Here is a 20,732-nt window from a genome sequence, read left to right as displayed (position 1 = left end):
CTTGGGCTAATGAGATGTGGCTGACTGCTTTCTCTAATGACTGGGAAGGGACTTCTCTGCTGGAAAGCGTCCAGTGCTGTGGAGAAACGCAGCAGAGACAGGATGGGCTGTGGTCAGCTGAGACCCAGCAGCCCTGGGGCGTGATGCTATGTTTTGCAGCCAACACACTCTGGGTCCTCAAGCCAGTTGCTTTTCTTTTCTCCCCCGTTTCCCAAGCCATCTGACTGAGCTAAGAGCAGCTACGTGAGCCATGGGAGAGCCGGTGGGCTTTTCTTGCAGGCTTTAAAGAGGTTTAGGATCCTTGCGTGACTAGGTTTCAGCAGTGCAATGTGCCATTACAGCTCTGTGCTGATAAATGAGATGATTCGGAAAAAGCAGCTCCTGCTTTCTTACCCAAGTCAGTGTATCTAGTCCAGACGAAGTGCCCGAGGCCACCAGAGCTGAGCTGGAACGAAGGCTCGTTCCTCTTCCTTAGCGAGGTGCCGTTCTTCAGAGATAAGGCGGCATGCTCTGAATACCGGTAGGTGATCAGGCCATATTTATCCCCCCTGAGCAACCAGAGAAAGAATTCAAGATGCGATGGGCCCCGCAGCCCCTCTGACGTGGCTCTGCCCACCACCATGCCCCCGGCTCTCCATCCCCCCATGTCCCTCCATCCTGCTGCCCCTCCATCCCACCAGCCCTCCATCCCACTGTCCCTCCATCCCACCGCTCCCCCCCTTGCCCTTGGACCTGGGGACACACTGCATCTCCTCACCCAAAGCGCCGGGACCGCGGGCTCGGCTGACTGAGGGGGTTGGCGTGACGCAGAGCACTTCACCCCACCGGCACAACCGCATCACTCGCACATGCACATCTGGATGCAGGGGTGACCCTGCGCTGCCTGGCAGTGCTGATGCTGCCTGGGGAAGAGGGTCTGTCTGTAGCCACTGGAGCCCCGGACCACAGCTCGCTCCCCACCCACCTGTTAGTCCTGGAAAGGACCTGACACTCCACGATTTCACCAAACACTTCGAAGCGTTTCTTCAGTTCACTGGAGCTCATGCTGCTGGAGAGGTTTTTGATATACACCACACGGCCTTCCCCCTGGCAAAGCAAGCGAAAGGTTTCAGGCTCCAGGACCCTGCACCTCGGGGCTGCTGATGGGTACTGGAAATGTGGGGCCATGGAGGAGCCCCTGCAAGCCAGCACCGGGAATCAGGCTGCAGCAGGGCAATACCACCGTGGGCACAGCCTGACATCTCCAGGGTCTGGCTGTCTCCATTCCAGCTAGCTCACAGGTGTCACCCCCAGGACACCACTGCTGCAGGGGACAGCCACATCCAGGCTGAAGCAGCTACCGCCCTCTTCTTCTCTTTTAAATTTCTCCTGCATTCCTGCAGCTTTTTCAGCTTCTTCTGGTGAAGATACCGGGAAATATTCCCAATAATTGCTAGGGGCAAAATTCAATTGTGTTGCAGGAAAAAAATGCCAGAGGGGCATGTGTGAGCATGTGTGTGTGTGTGTGCGCACAACAGTACGGAGGACAAAGTTATTTCCCCGCACACTCACCCCCCACCCAGCTCCCACCCACGGGCACATGCCGGGTTCCCAGTGCACAAGGCTGCTGCTGCAGCGGGACCACATCTGTAACGGCTGAGCAGCTTCAGGGATTCCCCAGCTCACTCTGCTAATTGCCAATGCCAACTGCGCTGAAGCACCGGCATAGGATGCTCTGGGCATTTCTGGGCCAAGGACTCCGTGTATTGCCAATCACCGGCAGCTTCTCCTTCACATTGGGTTTTTCTCTCCCCGCTCCATCCCCATGGCCTTGTTTAACACTGGCCTTGCACCAAGGGATGCTGAAGCCAGGGCTAATGGGCTCCACTGCTGCTTTTCTGGAGCGGGAGATGAACTGAGGGCTGGGGATTGCTTTGTCCCAGCGTGGGGTCCCTGCTCACTTACGATGGCCTTTTCCCGTCTCTTCTCCAGCTGGCCCCGGTGCCCGCTCCCGCCCTGACACTGCTCGCTGTTCTCACACCTGGGAAGCGAGGGAGAGGAGGTCAGCCCGGGGGGTTGGGGGCATCCAGCGGGGAAAGCTTCAAACATCAAAGAGAAGCCGAGGCACGTAGTGTCTGCAACAGTGGGCAGGTGGGCACTCCAGAGCACTGGCAGCCAAGGAGAGACGGGGGTCTGGAAACACTGCAAAGGACACTGGAAAGTCCTTTCTGATAGATGGCAGAGGGGGTTCCCAGCTGGCACTCACCCCTTCGGCTCCTGCCCGTGCCCCGTTGCTGCCAGTGCCATGGAAACCCCTGGCTGCTTTGCCCCAGTGCTGCTTTCTCTGGCCATGGCTGGTGTTTGCAGCAGCTGCTGATGTAGTACCAATTATTTCTATAGTTTTTCTTTCATTAATTAGCATCTTTATTACTTGGGCCATCAGAGCGGAGACAGCCAGAGCTGCCACACACTGGGGGAAAAACGCAGGGGGCAAGAACAGTCCCAAGTGCCCTCCCCACGGCCCCCCTGTACCTGAAGGTGCGTCTGCTTGCGGGCGATCGGGACCGGCAGCACGAAGACCCTGAACTGGACCTGCTCCGGGAACAGTAATGCAAAGTGGTCCTGGAAAGGGGGTTTCTCCGCAGGCACAGCTTGGTGTCGCCGTGCTCCTCCTCCTCCTCCTCCTCCTCCTCTTCCTCCTCCTCCAAGGGGGAGCCGCTCTCACTGCAGCTGTCTTCAAAGACAGTGTCGTACTCGGGGGTCTTGCAGAAGACCATGTCCTCGTCATCGAGAGCACTGTCCAGAAAGCCAAAGTGCTTTGTTAAGCTGGCTCTGATCTCCTGGTCTCTCAGCTGCTTGACGCCGTCCTTCCACAGCATCTCGCCGCCCGCCTCCTTGCCGCCGAGGTCCAGCCCCTGGTAGTGGGCGGCCGGGACCCTCCTCTTGTGCTCCGTCTCCACCTGGCCCGGGGGCTCCCAAGACTTGAGCACCTTCCTCTGCAGGGCGGCCTCGGGCTTCAGCACCTGGCAGTAGTCGTGGTCCCCGAAGGAGCGGGAGAAGGGCCGCTTGAGCATGCCCTGCTGCTCGGGGAGCACGGGGCGCCCGACGGCTCGGCTGAGGTGGGCGAAGAGCTCTGTCCTCTCGGGGTGCTTCCTGGGGGCTTTCCGGGAGGCTGCTGCGTCCCCTGCGCCCCCAGGGCTGGGGGCCGTCCCGTCCTCCTTCCCTGGCTCCTGGGGGATGTCTGGCTTGTACAGGTCCTCCTCGGCAGGCTTATACGGCGGAGTGGTGGGCGGCGTGAGACCTGAACCCCCCCGAACAAAGGGCAGGAGTCAGCTCTCTGACCCCGCCATCCTGCCCTGTCCCACCCCAGCGCCCAGGCTGCACCAGGCGTTGCGAGGGAGGAGGCTGCTCAGCCCCTGGAGCCTCATCCATCCAGCAGCACGTGAGGAAAAAGAAGGATGCCTGATCCCAGCAGGGACCAGAGGACTCTCCCTTCCCTCCTGTTTCATGCAGGGGCCCCCTGAACAGCACCCATCCCAAACATCCCCCTGAGCTGCTCGCAGGGCTCGGATGCGGAGGCAGTGCGCTGGAAGTCTCCTGCGTTTGTGGTGCGGAAGGGGGTTTCTGGGCCAGGGATGAACGCGCCCCCTCTGCTGGAGCTGGTGACTCCAGGCTGAATTTAGGGTATATATGCCCCCTCCCAGGGAGTATATTTGCAAAATTAAAAAATTAAAAGCCCGTCCTACCTGCTGTCCCACACAGCTCCACCGTCAACATAGGCTCAAAGTTTCTCTTCCCAAAGGTTGGGTCACTGGAGAAGAGCAGAAAATAAGGAGAGAGAAAGTGTTTAGGTGAACCACAGTCCCAAAAACCAAAGGGAAGCTGAGAAAACGCTGCCTACAAGCAAGCCCTCCCACCATGGCTAGTGCCTGGCAGACTAACCCCATGGAGGGGTGCAAGGGGCAGCAGGGCGAGCAGCATGCCCTCCCCATCCCAGCCAGAGCTCCAGGGCATGTCGCCCCTGGCATGCAGAAATGCCCTGCCCTCAGCTTGGGGCTCTCTGAGCTCCTTGCACCTGAGTGATGGCCGCAGCTCCCCACAGCCCCGCGCTCAGCTGCATGGCTCAGTCTGCTCTGCAAAAGCAGCTTTGCTTGCTCACTGCAGATGCATGCCCAGCCAGACAAAGCGAGGCGGCTTTCCAGTCCCAGCGCAGTTCATTTAGCCCCATGCGCACTTACGTTTGTGCCAAGGACAGCGTGAGACACCTGGGTGTTTCTGAAAGGCAGGGAGAGAAGCAGGGTTACCAGCGGAGCTGTGCTCCCTCCAGTGCCCGCAGCGCTCGCGGTGGGAGCTGGGGCCCCTCTGCCTGCCCTGGCCTGGCAGGGGGCTGGGGATGGTGGGCTTTGCCTGCCTGCGAGGCAGCAGCATTTGCGGGAGGGCTAACACTGCCAGGATCGAGCCATTCGTGCTCACAAAGCGCTTGCGGATAGCTGCGATTTTGGGGCACTGGTGCAGCTGAACTGCGGTACCCACGCACAGGGCGAGTCCGCAGGAAAAGGGGACCTGGAGGGATGGGGCAGCCCGGTCCCTGCTGGGTTAGCGCTACACCGACTCCTTCGCCTCGTTATAAGGATGGGGAAACCGAGGCAGAAGGCCCCTATGGATCGAAACAGCACCCCAAAACCAGAACAGGCCCCCCAACTCCCCACGCATGGGACCCCACAGCCAGCCGGCACGTGGGTCAGGGCTCGCCTGTGCTTGGGGCTGCTCACAGCTTCACCGCCAGCTGAGCGCCGGGCGCCCGGCCGGCAGCGCTCGCCCACGGCAGGGACGGCACAGGCAGCGCCACAGGCAGCGCGGGTGCACCGGGGAGGGGTGAGCAGAGTGGCAGCCCCCGGCCCCCCTCACCTGCTTGCTCCAGGACGGCACAGCGCCGGCTCTCAGCCCCGTCACCCGCCTCGCCGTCCCCCGGGGAGCCCAGGGAGAGGGGCTGGGGCTCTGCCGGTGGTGCCGTGCCCCCCACCTCCACTTCGGCCGCGGGCTCTTCGGCGGAGAAGCCCTCCAGCACTGGGCACGGTGCGGGCTCTCTGCAGACCAGGGCCTCCCGGGGGCCGCGGCCATCCCCTGCCTCCCGGGGGACGGAAGGCTCGGGGGGTGGCTCGTCAAGGAAGGAGAGCCAGTGGCCGAGCTCGGGGTTGAGTCTCTTGGACCGGCGGACAGCGTAAACGGTGCTCTCCTGCTTGCGGGCCACTTTTCCTGCAGCTGCGCCCGGGGTGCCCGCACGCTTCCCAGCGTCGTCCTCCAGGCCAGCCGGCTCCCGCAGTGCCTCTGCCTCGGCCCCGGGGCTCTGCCACGGCTCACCCTTCTCCGGTGCCGTTTTGGCTCTGGATGTGCAGGTCCCACCGGCATCCTCCCCATCCTGGGCTGGTGGCACAGGGGAGCGGGAGCCGGGCGGCCGGGCCAGGGCGGCGTACACGGGCTTGCCCAGGCGGTATGGCTTGCTCACGTCGCACAGCAGGTCCCGCGCCAGCAGCTCCTTCAGGATAGAGAAGGATGCTCCGGGCTTCTTGCATCCCCCGGCCGCCTGCCAGGCGCAGCCCGGCCGGTTCTGGGCACTGCCGGGGGGGCCCGGCTGCGCGGGGCAGTCCGGTTTGGCTCTTTTGAAGGGGCTGCTGCAGGGCTGGGGCTTGGCGTCGGCGGCATCGCGGCTGGGCAGCTTCCGCGGTGGCAGGCAGTAGGTGTGCATGTAGCGGATGAGCTCCACCACCGAGTGCATCTCCCCCTCACAGGAGAACTGGCTGCCGGAGCCATCCTCCCCCGAGGAGGGGGGGGTCACCGAGTCGCCGGAGCTCAGCGAGTCCTCACTGGAGTCACTGTCATCCTCGTGATGGGCACAGTCGCCCGGGGACGGGTGGTGGCGGCCGTGGCGGCCGCTGGGGCACTCTTCAGGTGCCCGGGGGGCTTTGGTCTGGGGGCAGGGAGCGGTGGAGGTGAGGTGCCGGTGCAGCTCAGTGCAGCTGCGGCTCTGCGCCTGCGGGACGCTCGCCCTCCTGTCCCGGGGACCCTCCACCTTTGGAGAGGAGAGAGGAGAAAGTCAGCCCCGAGCCCCGCAGCCACGACCTGACACAAGGACCAAGCACAGGGGCAGAAGCCCCCCAGGCTGACAGAGCCACCCCACATCCTCGAACCCCCGGGTCCAGCCCACCAGCATCCCAACGTGCCTGGGGGTCGGCCCCACACCCCAGCAGGTTTCCAGTGGTCATGCGGAGCTGGCAGCCCAACCGCCCCGAGCGCTGCCCCTCCAGCAGCCGGCACGCAATGATGCTCGTTCTCGCCAGGAGGGATTTGCTGCTCTTCCCAGGCAATCTAATTTGCTGGGCCTAATGCACCGCACAATTACCATTAGCCAAGTAGAAAAATCTTTGATGGCAACTTCTGCTGGGTTTCAGGAGATTAGCTTAAGTGACAGGGTCAGCTCTGCAGCTCGGCATGCAGCTCTCCCCGGCCGATGGCTCCCGGCTTGGGCTGTGAGTCAGTGGGGAGGGGGGAGAGGGGGCGGCCAGGGAGCACGCGAGGCTTTCACAAACCAGCGCTCAGGGAAGCTGGGAGAGGCCTGACCCTACTGGGTCCAAATGAGATCGAGGTGTTTCTTTCACAGCCCAGCACGAAGCCTGAAGGTTTTGCTGAGGCCGGACTGCACAGCCCCTGCGCAGACAGGGATGGGAACACCGTGCGCGGCTCTGCCGGCGGTGATGGTCCCCGCCTGTCCCCAGCCCCTGGCCCAGCTCAGGGGCTGCCCACGCTCCCCATCACCATCCTTCGGTGACCTCCTTTAGGATGGCTCCCAAGAGGTGGGCGCCGGACGGGCTCAAGCTCTGCCCGCCGAGAAAGTACCTTTGTGCAGGGCCGTGCGGGTCGGGACTTAGGGGTCCCCGGGCGCCGGGCGCTCCCATCCCGCTGAGCCTCGCAGCTCGGAGGCACGTGTGATGGAGAGAGGAGCAACTTCTTCAGCTGCAAAGAGAAGCGGCAAGAAAAGGAGTCGGCATCGCAGCGAGGGCAAGAGAAAGTGCCGGTGGGGCTGCAGCCCCTCGGCTCATGCCTGCGCTAGGCAGGTCCATCGCTGAGCATCTGACCCAAAAATGGGGGAGGAAAAATAAAAAAGGCAGGGAGGTGTTTTCCCCACGGCTGCGGGGCCAGGCACCTGGCCACGCACAGCCCTGAGGGGGTTGGGGCTGTCTCCACAGCATTCACCCACGTCCCCAGGGACCCCCAAGCAGGTCGGGGAGGTGGGGACATGAGGGAATTTACTTCCCAGTGGCATCCCTGCTCCCGTCAGACACACAGGAGCTGTCGTGGCATCCAAACTTCTCACTCCATCAGTTCTGCCTTTAGGTGACAGAGACTTTACATTGGCATGAGTGACAGGTTTGGACAGCTTGCTTGGGTCCTCGTGCAAGGCTCATTTAGCTGAAACATCCAGATAGGGCCTCGACTCATTAATGAGCTTTCAAGGCATTTTGCAGATGCAAGCCCCTGTGGGACCTGTTGAGGATCTTCCCCAACACGCTCTGTCAGGATCACGGGCGGTGGGAGCGGGGTTTTCCCTGGGTTACCCACAGTGCCACCACTTCTGATGGCAAGGTCAGCATAACATTTTTCTTCTGCTCAAAACCATTTTTGGTTGGGGGAAAAAAACCAAACTCCACACCCAGCAACAACATTTCATATTCCGCCCGTGTCGCGCTAACAACCGAAGGCGACAACAGCTCAACAGCAAGACGACTGCGTAGGCGCTGGGGGACTGCACGGAGGAGACAGATCTGGGGCTCCCGCGCTGGCCGGCGGGCATGGAGCCCCGGGGCGGGCGCGGGGGCTTTTAAGGGGTGATAGAAATAAGGGGTGCCCAGGTCAGGGTCTGCGGGGAAACGTCAGCCGGGGCACCCACAGCTTTAGGCGTGCAGCTCCTGTTGGTGCAAGCAACCAGCACCTTTCCCCCCCCACCCCTGCAACGTATACATCCTATATATACACATACATATTGTGTGTGATATATACCCCCCCGCGCAGGGCGTGGGCGGTGGAAATGCACGCTCTCACCACTGGATGTCACTCCTCCCTGCCACAGCCCCGGCTTTTGGGGAGACCTCGGGGCCAGGCTGGGGGTCCCTGGGGGGGACCATAAGCCCCAGGAGGGAGTGGGCTGGGTGCCCCTGTGCCAGGGGACCTCCCGAGGACGGCGGTGCTTTGCAGCAAATGCTGCCAGTTAGTCCTGACCAGGAGGGGGAGCAGGGCTGGAGCCCCGATATTGCAGTGAACCAAGAGGGATGCTCCAGTCACGAAATCTGTAGGGGCTGGAGGGCACGCAGCCCCCGAGGGGGTTGTGGTGGAAGGCGTGGGGGGGTCAAACCCTCCTGCTGAAAGCTGAGGGCATGGGCTCTCTGACACTCCGGCCAAGCCCCCTCTGTCCCTCCTGCGAGAGCAGCGGGGAGCTCAGCCCCGAGGCAGAGCCGGGAGGGAGCAGCCACCGTTGCCCATGGGCACGGGGCTGGGATGCGCTAGGGAGAGCCCCGGGCAGCCCCACATCTGCACGTCCGATTAAAAGCAGGTGTGGGTCTTGCCAAAGCAGCCCCCACCCCTATGACACCCGCCCCCACCCCTTCAAAGATATATTTGTATACACAGAGCTTGTTCCCGTGAGGATGATGATGGAGGTGACAGCAATGATGCAGAACATGTATACGTATACAATACAAGTATATGCTTTGGTATTGACGGTTAAAGAGAGTTTTAAGCCTAGAATGAAAAAATTCAGACCTTTGCTTCCTATCATACCCATGCAGCCGGCTTATCAGGGGCTCATCCAAATCCACCTTAAACAGTAGGAAGTGGGTTCTTACTAGAGACAGCTCATCAAACTCGGGGGCCGGGGGCGGCCCCCCCGTGACCGGGGCGGTGGGTTTGGGGGAGGGGGCAGGCGAGGTGTAGGCATGGTTGAGCGTGTCCCCCTCTTCCATAGTTCGGAAGGCAGCCAGGCCCATGTCATCTCCCTGTATATCATCCAATGTCTCGGTGAGGGCTGCCAGCAGCGCTTCATTCTCGCTGTCTATTATCTGAAAGGAGCAGGCAGAGAAGAGAGGGGGAGTTAGGCTGGGCAGAGGGACTGGGGGATGCTGGGCAGGGGGGAAGAGGGGCCGGCAGTGCCACACCAGCACCCACACTTCCCAGTGACCCTGCAGGGGACCTGGGAGAGCTTTTCCCCAGCACAGCACTAGGATCAGGAGGAGAGAGACCCAACTGGAAAAGGAGGATCAGTCTGTCCCCCTGCACCCCCAGCAGGAATATAATGAATCAGAGCATCTTCTCTCCCAATAGTCGCCTCCACTCCACCATGAGGCAAACAGCAGCAGATAAAGGATCTGTGATTAAAAGGCTCCTTGCCCAAATCCTCCTGACTCTGGGCTGCAAGTCCCCCCAGCGCTGGCTATCACAGCGCTGCTGAGCGGGGCTGGGAACAGCATCCAGCTGGGATGGGAGCCCAGGGAGGGGGCAGGCACAGCTCCCAGCCTTCTGCGGGGCTGGGGAGGCCCAAGAGGGCACGGCTGGTTATTTGCAGCTCTCCTGATGGGGAAGGCAAATAAAATGTGAAGAGCCATAAGCTCAGCCCGGGGCTGCCAAGTGGACAAGAGGGCATGGCCCCTGGGAGGGCACAGGGGAAGCTCAGCCCGGGCTGCACTGCTGGCCACATGCCACAGCTTGCAACAAGCAGTGTGGTTTTTGTTTTCACTGTGTTTTCAAACACAGGCACCTCCAGCTCGACGGGGGCTCTCAGCCCTCACGCTTAAACCGGCTGCACCAGGCGCTCTGCAACGGACCCTACCAACAGAGCACGGGCCCCAGAATGAGATGGGCCTTATGTTACAGCTCCCCTGATCTATTCTTTTTGGTGAACGGCATGATCTGGGGATGCTGATGGGAGATTTGTGAGTGTCTGGGGCTGCGCCAGGGCTGTGCCGGGCCAGGCAGGGCCACGGGCTGCTCCTGCCTCCGACCTGCCCACTGCCCCGACATGCCCCCTCGGGCCCCTCTTTCCATCTGGGCTTTGCCTCGGCTGATGCACCTCCAGCCCTCCCAGTGCCCTCCCAGTCCCACACAGCCCCACGAGTCCCCCTCCAATCTGGAAATATGGTGCAAAAGCCCAGAAGAGGATGTAGAAGCTGAGAATGGCTGAAGTGAGCCAGGAGTTCCTTCTTTTCGGTCCTCCTCCATCATATTCTGAATGTAAACCACGTCCAACAAGAAGCAGGCTACCATCAGCTATAAAATTAGCACAGGGGTAAATTCAGGCTCCCAAGGAGGACTGTTGACTGCACACAGCCTCCTGTGTTTCTCTCATCTTGTTTGAAAATTACATATCTTTTGTTCCGTGCCCTAACCTTGCTCGGAGTTACTAGAGCAGGCTCCAGGGAAAGGCAGCAGGATGCTCCAGTTTTGGCTCTGTTTCTTTTCCTCCTGTTATTGGCATGAGACCGCTGTGCATACAAGTTCAGTGGGATATATTTCATCATACTCCACTGCTCCTAATGGGCCTGTCTTTTGCATTTCTTTTCTGTTTATCTTTTCCCCAGGAAGTTCAGCGGAAAATATGCATCTCGTGATGAAGGTCCCTCAGCTGGACTGGACCATTTTCAAGCACAGCATCAGCACAGCATAAAAGCCAGAAGGTTGTTATTATGGCCAGGTTAGAAAATATTGGGGCTTTTTATTTTTTTTTCCCTTTGTTTAAATACAAATCCTCCCCCCTCCCACAATGTAACCCAGAGTTGGTGACTAGCAGGCACCAGTGGGTTGCAGCCTCCTTGTCCGAGGGGTAAGGGCCTGGGTGCTGCTCAGGAAGGCACAGAGACCTCAGGCCCCGAGGATGGGGCACATCCAGGGCATGGCATGAGTTTTGGGAAAGGCGAGCGGGCTGCCTAGCCTGCTCTGTGCCCGGTCCCCAAGCAGGCTCCGCAGCTCCCTGCCTCCAACCTGCCTGAGCTGTGCTCACAGCCCTGCCCTGGCACTACAGCTCCATGAGATGCTCAGCTCTTCTGCAAGGAGAGGCAAAAACAGTGCTGAGGGACAAGGACCAGCCCCGCCTGTACCCGGGAGCATCCTCTGCCCCGGCACTGCTTTGCACCGCATGGTCACGGGTGCCGGCACAGTGATGGGTCCATCTCAGCACAAAGGTGAGGAGAGAAACCAGCCGCCCTGTGTCAGAGGGAACCCAGCCCCAAACACAGGGAGGATGCCAAAGCTGGAGAGCCAGGGGAAGGGGCTGCTTTCTGCTCCTGGGAAATAAATATTCCTGCCCCACACCACAGCCCTGAGACCCCCACACTGGCTCCCTGGCACACCCTGCCATCCCGGGAATAGAACAGGACACGCTGCACACCAGCTGTAATTCCCTTTTAATAATACATCACAGGAGGGCTGGCTCAGCAGCCCTCCTCTGCTCGTCCATCTCCTCATTAGCCTTACTCTGCTTGCCCCATTTAGAGCCGGCGTGCAAATTAATGGAGCACTAATCAGCTGGGGAGGAGCTATTAATAGTTGTGTGTGTCCCCCTCTTCCGCCTTCCTTCTCCCCCTCCCCTGCCCTCTGCCTGTCTCGGTCCTCGGGTCCCCTGTGCCAGGAGGACGGGGGTACCTGGAAGAGCTCGGAGTCGTCGGTGCTGTACTGGCTGGAGTCGGTCTCCGAGTGCTCCCCGCACCACTGCAGCTCGCTGAAGCAGCCGGCCGAGTCGAAGTCGCTGGCATCCAGCTGAGACAAATCAATCTCGGGGAAGTCAGAGTAGAGGTGCTCCTCGCCAGACACCTCGTACTGCGGAGAGAAGAGAAAGGGGGTGGGTGAGCCCGCCGCCATGCCAGAGGGGCAGGCAGCAACAGGCAGCAGCAACCACCCAAGGAGACGGCCGCTCTCCCGGCGTGCTGTCGCCTCCACTCGAGCCCATTACTCAGACCCTCTTTCGAATAAGCTTTGGCAAGTGGCTCCAGGAGCAATTACACAGCAGCGCAGAGCGCAGAGAGCACCTCTTTACTGCGCATCTTGCAAATCGGTTTGCACAGCCTGGCACTGGCACTGCTGGTTACTGAAAGCTGCCCTGCAACTGCCACAACCCCCCCCCCCTTGCGTCCCGCGCATGGCAGGTGTCGAAACAGCAGCACCTGCATTGGAAGAGCCTCATCTCCTCTGGCGAGCAGAAGCTCAGGGCACAGCACAGCCACCCGGACTGTAGCAAAGCCGCTACTGGTGCTCTTAGGGGGAACTGAAGCCATTCCTGCCTTTGGTGGCCTAAGGGTGACATCCAGGGTTATCCAGCTGCCCTCGGGATCAGCGATAACAGAGCGAGGCAAGAGACTTGGGCGCACATAAAAGCAAACCACGGGGCCAGGCTCCGGTGGGCAGCCTCACGCCCGGTCAGCCTGGCTGCTCCACGCCCCATCCCTGTCCCTGTCCCCGTCCCCCCTGCATGGCACTGAACCACTCGGGGCCAGTCCCTCTGGGGAAGCTGCACCACGTCCTGCATGTCCCAAGGCACTGCCAAGGCAATACAGACCCTGGTTCCCGCATCGCACAGGCAGGATGAGAAAAACAGCACAGAAACGAATCAATGTCCCGGTGCACACGGGGCGATGCGAGCTCTAGGAACCGAGCTAAAAATCTCCATTTAACCACAGAAAGGAGCTGGGACCTGCCCCGCTTCTGCCTGGCTCCCAGCCGCTGCCCAGCCACAAAGCCCTGCGGCTGCATCCAGCACCCATGGGAGCGAGGGCTGGCACCCGCATGGCCCAGCCTGCACTGCCGCTCGCTGCCTGCACCAAGCCCTCGGGTCCTGCTTGGTTTTACCCGTGATGTCCAGGTTCAAACGCAGAGGGGAAAGGTCTGGTGCGACTCCTCCCGGTATTGGCTGCCCGGGGGGAGTGTTCTGGCGATGAGGGAAGCAAGTTTATTTACAGAGCAAATGGATTTTGGAGCAGGAAAACGTCTGAGCATGTGAGAGAGGCTGCAGGGGCAGGAGAACGTGGGGGCCTCCCCTCCTGAAGTGCCCTGGAAGGGTGTCCTCCGACACTGAACCGGAAGGAAAAGGGATTTCAAACCGAGCTGCAGGAATGGAAAACACAGCATTTCTCTCTTTCTCTTCTCCTTTGTTTTTAATTGGGATAATCTGGGATTATTGATTGTGTTCCCATAGGCTGAGAAGCCTGTGTACCATGCTCCCCACCCAGTTTAGAACACCCTGTGCCACACCAAAGGACACTCCTGTGCACACACCCACTCCCATTTTGCATTTCTCACCTGCTTTCTGCTCTGTCCTGTCCCAGGGGCAGTGGAAGCAAGGGTGAGCCGTTTGGAAGAAGCAGCAAGGGTAGGGGAGGGCAGCTTCACGGCCCAATAACGAGCCAGTGCCATGTCCCAGCAACGGGCTGCCAGCCCGGCCGTGCCCATGGCCGCAGCGGGGCTGGGGACGGTGGGGAGCTGCTGACGCTGCCCCAGCCTTGCCGGCGCAGGCAAAGCACTGCGAGGGGCTGCGGAGCTGCCCCTGCGCTGAGGGGATGCTCTCCTCGGCGTCCTCCCTCCACCCTGCTGCGGGAGGGAGGTGTATCAGGTTGACGTCCACGAGCGTGGTGCCACCAAGCATATCGGGCACAAAAAAAGTCTATGCAAACCCCTGAACGGCTCCGGGATACCGATACCCCTCGTGGGTCCCCCAGGGCTGGGGCTCTTCAAACCTGCTCTGCAAAAACCTTTGCTCCACAAGTGGTCAGAGCGCATGTAGCAGGTCAAGGGTCCCCATCCTCATCACTGCCAGCTCTGGGGGACATAGATGTTACCCTTCCCCTAGCTCTCCTGTCCCCTCTGCTCAGGGGCATCCTGGGCTGCTCTGGGATCAGACGGACTCTGGCCTTTCAGATGTGTCCCTTACCTGCTGTGGCTTGTCCCTCCTTTCCTGCCACTGCTCTTGCGCCTGCTCCAGAAAAAGTCTTGCAACAACTCCGGCTCCCCCTTCTCCCCAAATCTTCCCATGGGAACACAGGCAAAGACTTTTATTTTTAGAAAAGCCATACATATATATATGTGTGTGTGTGTGCGCGCGTTCAATTAAAAATAGCAAAGCAGTCAAATTGTCCTGCTCCTTTTGATATGCCACAAGGGAAAAGATCCCGGTGCTGAGATCACAAGGAGCAGCTGACACCAGTGCTCGGGATGTCTTTTGATCAACTCCACAGATGTGACATGTCCCCATTGGCAACAGGGCTGGGTAAAAATAAACTCCTGCGATCCGATGCTGCTGAGCTGCCCTCTTTGGGCACCCCAGAGGCAGGAGTGCCCCGGCACTGCCACGCTGCGTGCAGCCATCCCGAGGCAGTGGTTGGCAGCGGATGCTCCCAGATTCCCAGCTAGCACAGGTCAGGAGTGCCTGAAAACTCAGCTCTGCCTGCATCTGTCCCCCCCCCTCCTCGGAAAAAGCAGGGAGAGCCTTTGCTCAGCACGGTCGCCCACACGGCAGGGCATCCCAGCGTGAAGCCACAGCTCCAGCCAGCCCCCTCTGCATTTAACTGGCCTAGCCACCGAGGACTTGAGTCTCTGGAGGCAATCCGTCCCTCTGAGCACCGCTAGCCCAGCACTGAGAGCAGAGCCCCTCTGGGCTGGCCGCAGGGGTGGGGGAGGACGCAGCCCCCTGCCCAGGTTGGGGGTGGCAGCGGCGATGGGGAGGCTGCCTGCGGGCACTGGACCTCATCTGCTCTGACTTTCCCTTTTCCCACCCTTTGCATTTCCTGCTGCCTTGGGAGAGGAGTGAACTTTTGTTCTAATTTTACTCGGGAGTTTGTAGGAAGATCAGCCATGGGTTCTTGGTGTGCAGCCAGCAAACACCCATGGAGACATGCTCAAAAATTCAGAGGCATCCTCCAGCCCAGACACCTGGCCCGTGCGTGCTGCAGCATGGCTGCGACCAGAAAGCTGCCGGCAGCTCATTGCGACTTGTCTGATGAATCCCTGCTCCGGGAAGAGGGATGCCCAGGCAGCTACGTGGGTGCCCCTGTGCCACACACCTACATCCAAGCCTGGGCATCCCCTCCAGCAGCAGGAGCACCCCACGGCAGCACGGCGCAGGCAGCTGCAACAGAAAGCCAAAGCTAAAAGGTGGAGGGCATTTGGGGGAACGGCTTCTGTTCAGAGACATTCTCCTCGGCTTTCTTTAAAGCATGAACCAGCTCTGACCTCAGCCCTAGCAGAAACGCAATTGCAATTGCAGGACAAAGAGGCAGCTGATACTCGCTTGCGTGTTGCAAGGAGCTTCGCCTCTGCAGAGGCTTTGCTTGCTGGGAGGACAGAGCATTAACGTTTTTACTCATTTACTGCTGAGCTCGGCAGCCCTTCCCCGCTGCGGGGGGGTTCTAACTTCAATCGTGGGGGCAGGGGTTGCCCCGGGAGGCCGGCAGGGTCCCTCATGCCGAGGGTTTGTGCTCGTTTCATGTCCCTGCAGAGGCTGGCCGGATCCGGCAGCAGCCGTGCTGTGCCTGCCTGGGGACAGCCTGGAGAGCAGGAGGGCTCTGTGCCCGCCGTGGCCACACCGCCCCGCTGCCAGCCCCACTGTCCATGTCCACCACGGCAGAGGTGGCAATAGCGAGAAAGCGCAAGGGACAGTCTTCCAACTGGCAGTCAAGGACGTCCAGAGGTCACCTCGCCAACTCTCCTGTCCCGGGGAGCTTCGGCTGCACCTAAGCGTTTCCAGACAAGTACCAGCAGGGCCTCTCCCTAACCACTGCAGGTGAGCAGGGGCCAGCTCCAACCCCAGCCTGTGCTATGCCTTCTCCTGGAAACCCCATGGGAGCAAATCAGTCTAAGAGCTTCTGGTGGCTCCTTGGTCAGCATCCCTTTGTCTCCCGGGGCTGCGAATGGAAGAGCTCCCGGGTGCTCTGGGGTCTGCACCCACCAGGGCACCTGCTGCTCTAACTCCCCATCCCTTTGCAAAGCTCCTCTATCTTTGCCCTTCCCAGGGCAGCGGCAAGGCGGACTGGGACGAGGACCTGGCATGGGGGTTAGCTCCATCTCCCTGCCCGATCGTGAGAGTGGCCGTCGCGGGCAACCGTCTCTAGTGTCCCCAGCAGCTCCGGCACGTGTCCTGGGCTGGACCTGCAGCAGAGTGAGGGCAGCCACTGGCTGCAGCCACATCCAAGGACGCCCCGTTGAGCACAGCTCAGTGCTGGTTCCCAGCATTGTGGGGATGGCAGGTGGGACATTTCCCCTTTCAGGTCTTTCTCCTGCTTTGGAGCAGTGTTAACTCAGGTGCAGGAGTATGTGAGGTCTCACCTCTGCAGAGACACGAAGTTCCTCTCCAAGCCCTACTCTAATTCAAATATTGGATTAATGAGACAGGAAATGTTTTCCTCTTCTCCAGTGTCAACTTGGGCTCCGCAGACTAAAGCTCCCAGTCAGCAGGGCTGGAGAGCCCAGCTGGGGCCAGGCTGCTGGCTCCCAGGGGCAGCCGTTACCCAGTAAGCCCACCAAGAGCAGACCTTGGCTCCACATGTGTGCGGCCAGCTTGCCCGGGGAGCAGGCAGCGCACGGCCCTCCTGCCTGCCAGCCTGAAAACAGGCACCTACAACCCAGAGTTCAGCAGCCTTCAGGCAAATGCTGATGCTCTGGGGTTTTGCCTTCCCTGCAGCAAGCCTGGGAAAGAAGCAAAGGGGCAATGCCACCTCTGGACACCGTCTTGGAGGAACTGCAGCCCTGCTGCCAGGCAATAGCAACCTAAACCAGGGCAAGCAAGAGAGCTCAGCTGGCCATTGCCTGCAGCGCTTAACTGGCTCAGAGGGGCTGGGGCAGGGCAGTGACCATGACAAAGAAACCTCCAGGTCCTCTCCTCTGTCATACCCCCGACAACAGCACCGGTAGAAATCTCCCTTATCTGCAAAACCCCTGGGTCCAGCCCCTTGAAGTTGTGGCCAAGCATTTTGCAGCGAGGCTCTGAGCGCACTGGGCCATGGCACACGCATTGTGCTCATGCTTAGTGAGGCTGCAAAAGTTTCGGCTTCTGAAGTCTGCCGGCGCGAAAGCGCTGCTGGACGGGCGCAGCACCTTCGCAGGAACTTAATCCCGTTTAAGCCTGGGAGGCCAGATTTGCATTGCCACCTGCATACACGGCCCCAGGATGCTTTGCAATTGCCTTGTCACTCACATGCCACTTTGCTGTACAGAAAAAAGGAAGGAAAGCAAGCGGCAGCACCCCAGAGGGGCCAAAGGAACCGGCCAGAAACAGGCAGCCCATCTCCTCGCTGAGGAGCCGAAGCGGTGACTCAGCCCCGCACGGAGCCTCCTCCCTCCCCACAGCCAAGTGCCTACCCAAAGCATTAAGGGATAAATATACATCCGCACGCGCTGGAGACAGAGCCCCAAATTAGCCAGTAGCATTTAGGCTGGGACCCAAATCAGCAGAAGGTGAGAAATGCCGAGAACATCAAGTGCCGGCTCCCGCCAGCCCCCCCGCGGCAGCACGGGCAGCGCTGGCTCCCGGTGCCCACATTTGTGGCTGGCCGGGGAGTTTCCCCCTCCTCACCCTCACCCCAGGCTTGTCTCTAAAAAGGAAAGAAAATCCTTGGGCAGGGGTTTTGGAGAGAGCCGTCCGGGCTTATCAGGGAAATCCATAATCACAGACTGCTTGCAACAGGGATTACAGCCATGCAGGCAGGCGGGCACCGGGCGGCTGCTTCACCGGGATGAACTCTTCCCCGGGCAGGCGGCAGCGGGCTGGCTGGTGCGGCAGCGGGCATGGCTGCCCCAGCCCCGCTCGCGGCTTCGGGCAGGTGGGAGCCCCACTCGGGCAGGCAGGGTCGGGAGCCTGCAGATCCCCAGCACCCTCCCGGGTTGCCCTGGAACCCGAGCGGGGAGGCAATGGGGGCACACAGCCACTGCGACCCACGCCGGGGCCAAAGCCAGCCGCGTCTGCTCCCGGGGTGCACCCTGCTGTCCCCACGGCTCCCACCCAGGGGACGCGGTCCCCACGCGGTCAGGCCACCAGCACCCTGGGGTGTCAAAGCTGGGTGCTGCCAGCCCCTTATCATCCCCAAGGACACGCCAGCTCCCTCCCAGCCCTCCCAGCCCAGAGGGACCTGTGTGGGGCGGGCATCCCCCCTCCAGTAGCGGGGAGGAGGGCAGAGGTGAGGATGGAGGAGAGAGCTATAAATAAGTGTAAATACAGCAAGAAGGCACCTGGCCAGAGCTGTGAAGGTCACCGGAGTGTATGCCAGCAGATAAGCAACCCCCCTCCCCACTGGCATTTGACAAAATGTCACTGTGAATGAGGGAGAGGTGGTGTCGGGTTGTGCTTTGGCCCAGCCGCCCCTCGCCACCGCCCCCCGATATTTATAGCCTGAGAGCCCCAAAGCGGAGGGTGAGCGGTCCCTCCTCGTGAGGCAGCGAAGGCAGAAGGGACCCTGCCTGCAAACACACCGATGTGACATGGTGGTGGGAGGCACGAGGAGTGCCGAAGCAGGGCTGTGCAGCAGCAGGCTGCCGCTCCCTCATCCAGCTCCCCAGTTTTGGGGCAAAAGGAGCACAGGAATCTCCCAGGCTCCCAGGGTCTGCACAGAGGCGTGCAACACCTCGCCGTCCTGCTAGGAGCCGGGCATTTCGCCCTCTGCACTCTGTTGATTTTTAATTTTTTTTAATTCCTACTAATCTGTTTTAACGATTCAGCCCAGCCAGCGGGAGGAAAAACCAGCACTAGCATTTAAAGCCTGGACAAAATAAATAGCAGGTTGATCCTTTCTTCCACTCAAGCTGCTCAGAAACAACTGCTGCTTGTCCGCATTGCCGTGGCACGTGGGAGCCGCCGCGGCGGTGCCAGGCCCCACGCCGGACGCCCCGCACCGACACGCGTGGAGCAGCCGCCCTCCGGACGCAGCCCGTGAAGTGCAGAGCGGGCAAGGGGAGGGGGTGCAGGCAGCACCAGGTACCCGGCCCAGCGGCACCAGCAGGCCAAGGGGTGCTCGGTGCCAGGCTCTGAGCCACAGCCCGAGTGTGAACACAGTCTCGCTCGCTGACTTTTGTCTTACATTAGAAAGGTGTAATTAAGATCAGCCATGAGATGCCAGTAGTAGGAAATATTAAACATTAACTGCAAACAATAAACATGAACTTGCCAGGATATCGTTGATATGGAAGAAAGATGGAAGAAATTGCACTAAGCTATCCTTGAGTCACAGGATAGAAAAAAGGAGCCTGAGATACTGGTAATAATGCCCTGAATAAACAACGCTTTGCTGGAACACTTTAAACAAAGGTGTGTCAGGTTTAGGAAGAAGGGCAGCAGCAAAGTATATCACAGGTTAGAGAGCTGCATGTTCATACTATATTCGGCAGCTGTTTATTTGGGCTCCAAATACAGAGTCCAGTTTATTTCTGCCTGAGCTCTGGGACGCGCCAGCCCAGGGCTGCAGGACCCGCTGGTGCCGCAGCAGAGCTGGGGAGACCCCGCAGCCCCAGCCGCCCTGCACAGAGCCCAAAGCCCTCTCCACTGCCGTCGCCCTCAGCACCGCTGCCGCCAGGGCAGCACCGCCAAGCACGAGGCAAGGGCAGAAAAGGAGAACCGACGGTTGGTTTGCCCCACGCAAGGAGAGGGGGCAGCAGGTAGATGCAGCTCCTCTCAACACCAGCTAATGGAAACAGCACCTGCTGACTGTGGCTGCAGCCAAGCACCATGCCGTGCCGGCTGCTGCTGCTGCCGTGTCCCCGGGATATGGTCTGCCAGGCAGAGGGCTGTCCGGGCAGTGCCAGCATGCTCGGGCACACACAGCGTGCTGATAACACTGTCTCCCATTGCAAGAGAAGTGACAGCTTTATCCTGCACCCCTCGAGCCAAACAGCAGCACCCATGCCAACCCTGCCAGCAGCTAGCCCAGCAACCACCGCCCATCACCGGCTGATCCTGGCACAGCAGAGAGCAGCACCCCCAAATACGCATGTGCCAGCGGCTGCTGCCAGCCTTGCTCCCATCACCGACAGGTGCTGCTGCAGGCAGCGGGGCTGGCACCGCTCGATGGCATCAGCCAGGCAGGGCACAGGCCTGGTCCTGAACCCTGGTGCTGTTTTCTAAGAAATTCCTTGTTATCTGCCCCAAAACCAAAGGCAAGACCAACAGACAGCAACTGGCACGTGCCGAGCCAGGTACAAAAGCACAGTGGGAATTGAGATGTCCCATCAGCTCGGGAGGTCTCCAGCCCTGCCATGCGATCCCCTGGCCATGGGGAGAGAGGCACAGGCAGGAGCAGGCAGGTTTTGCGCTCCAGCACGACGCTCACCTCCTCGCCGCAGCATTTCTCCAGTGAGGCGGCACAGCCTGCACGGGGCAAGGACGGAGCAAGAGGTGGCACAAGCCCTGCAACCTCGAGAGGCTCCACGCAGAGGATGATGCCCAGCGGGACAGGGAGCAGCAGGGGCTGTGACCGAGGCCAGCGGGGGCATCAAGACCCCAAAACTCTCGGGACGGCTTCCACTCGCAGACCCATAGCTGGAGGCGGCAGGAATCGCTGTGGCCCCGCAAGACAGGCTGGGGAGCCCCGGGAGCAGAGGTGACCCCGAGCTCCAGCCAGGCTGGCGGCACAGGGGGACCAGGCTGCGCTGTGGGAGGGGGCAAGCACCTGACTCACCGAGGAGCTGACTATTAGCCAGCTTCTGTTGGTCACAAAAATTCCGCACGACGGCAACTCCCT

The 20,732-nt window shown here is 60.4% G+C and overlaps 1 protein-coding gene across 3 annotated transcripts in view; it reads right to left on the bottom strand.

Annotated features, from left to right (window-relative positions):
• The window catches only part of PPARGC1B (PPARG coactivator 1 beta), a 58,852-nt gene that overhangs the window by 10,848 nt on the left and 27,272 nt on the right, over nucleotides 1-20,732 (bottom strand). For all 3 annotated transcript variants that reach the window (XR_008232715.1, XM_052771907.1, XM_052771908.1), the window contains exons 2-11: nucleotides 11,665-11,838; nucleotides 8,877-9,089; nucleotides 6,874-6,990; nucleotides 4,888-6,049; nucleotides 4,218-4,254; nucleotides 3,726-3,790; nucleotides 2,512-3,280; nucleotides 1,945-2,020; nucleotides 965-1,086; nucleotides 394-548 (exon numbers count right to left, since the gene is read on the bottom strand). Coding sequence is in view for 2 of the 3 variants with exons in the window: in XM_052771907.1 (XP_052627867.1) it covers nucleotides 394-548; nucleotides 965-1,086; nucleotides 1,945-2,020; nucleotides 2,512-3,280; nucleotides 3,726-3,790; nucleotides 4,218-4,254; nucleotides 4,888-6,049; nucleotides 6,874-6,990; nucleotides 8,877-9,089; nucleotides 11,665-11,838 (2,890 nt within the window). In the remaining variant the exon portion in view is untranslated. The remainder of the gene's footprint in view (nucleotides 1-393; nucleotides 549-964; nucleotides 1,087-1,944; nucleotides 2,021-2,511; nucleotides 3,281-3,725; nucleotides 3,791-4,217; nucleotides 4,255-4,887; nucleotides 6,050-6,873; nucleotides 6,991-8,876; nucleotides 9,090-11,664; nucleotides 11,839-20,732) is intronic.

This window comes from Harpia harpyja, chromosome 20 (genome assembly GCF_026419915.1).
Source record: "Harpia harpyja isolate bHarHar1 chromosome 20, bHarHar1 primary haplotype, whole genome shotgun sequence".
Lineage (NCBI taxonomy): Eukaryota > Metazoa > Chordata > Aves > Accipitriformes > Accipitridae > Harpia > Harpia harpyja.
Note: the sequence above shows the minus strand (reverse complement) of the source record. Positions and strands in the feature narration are given on the sequence as shown.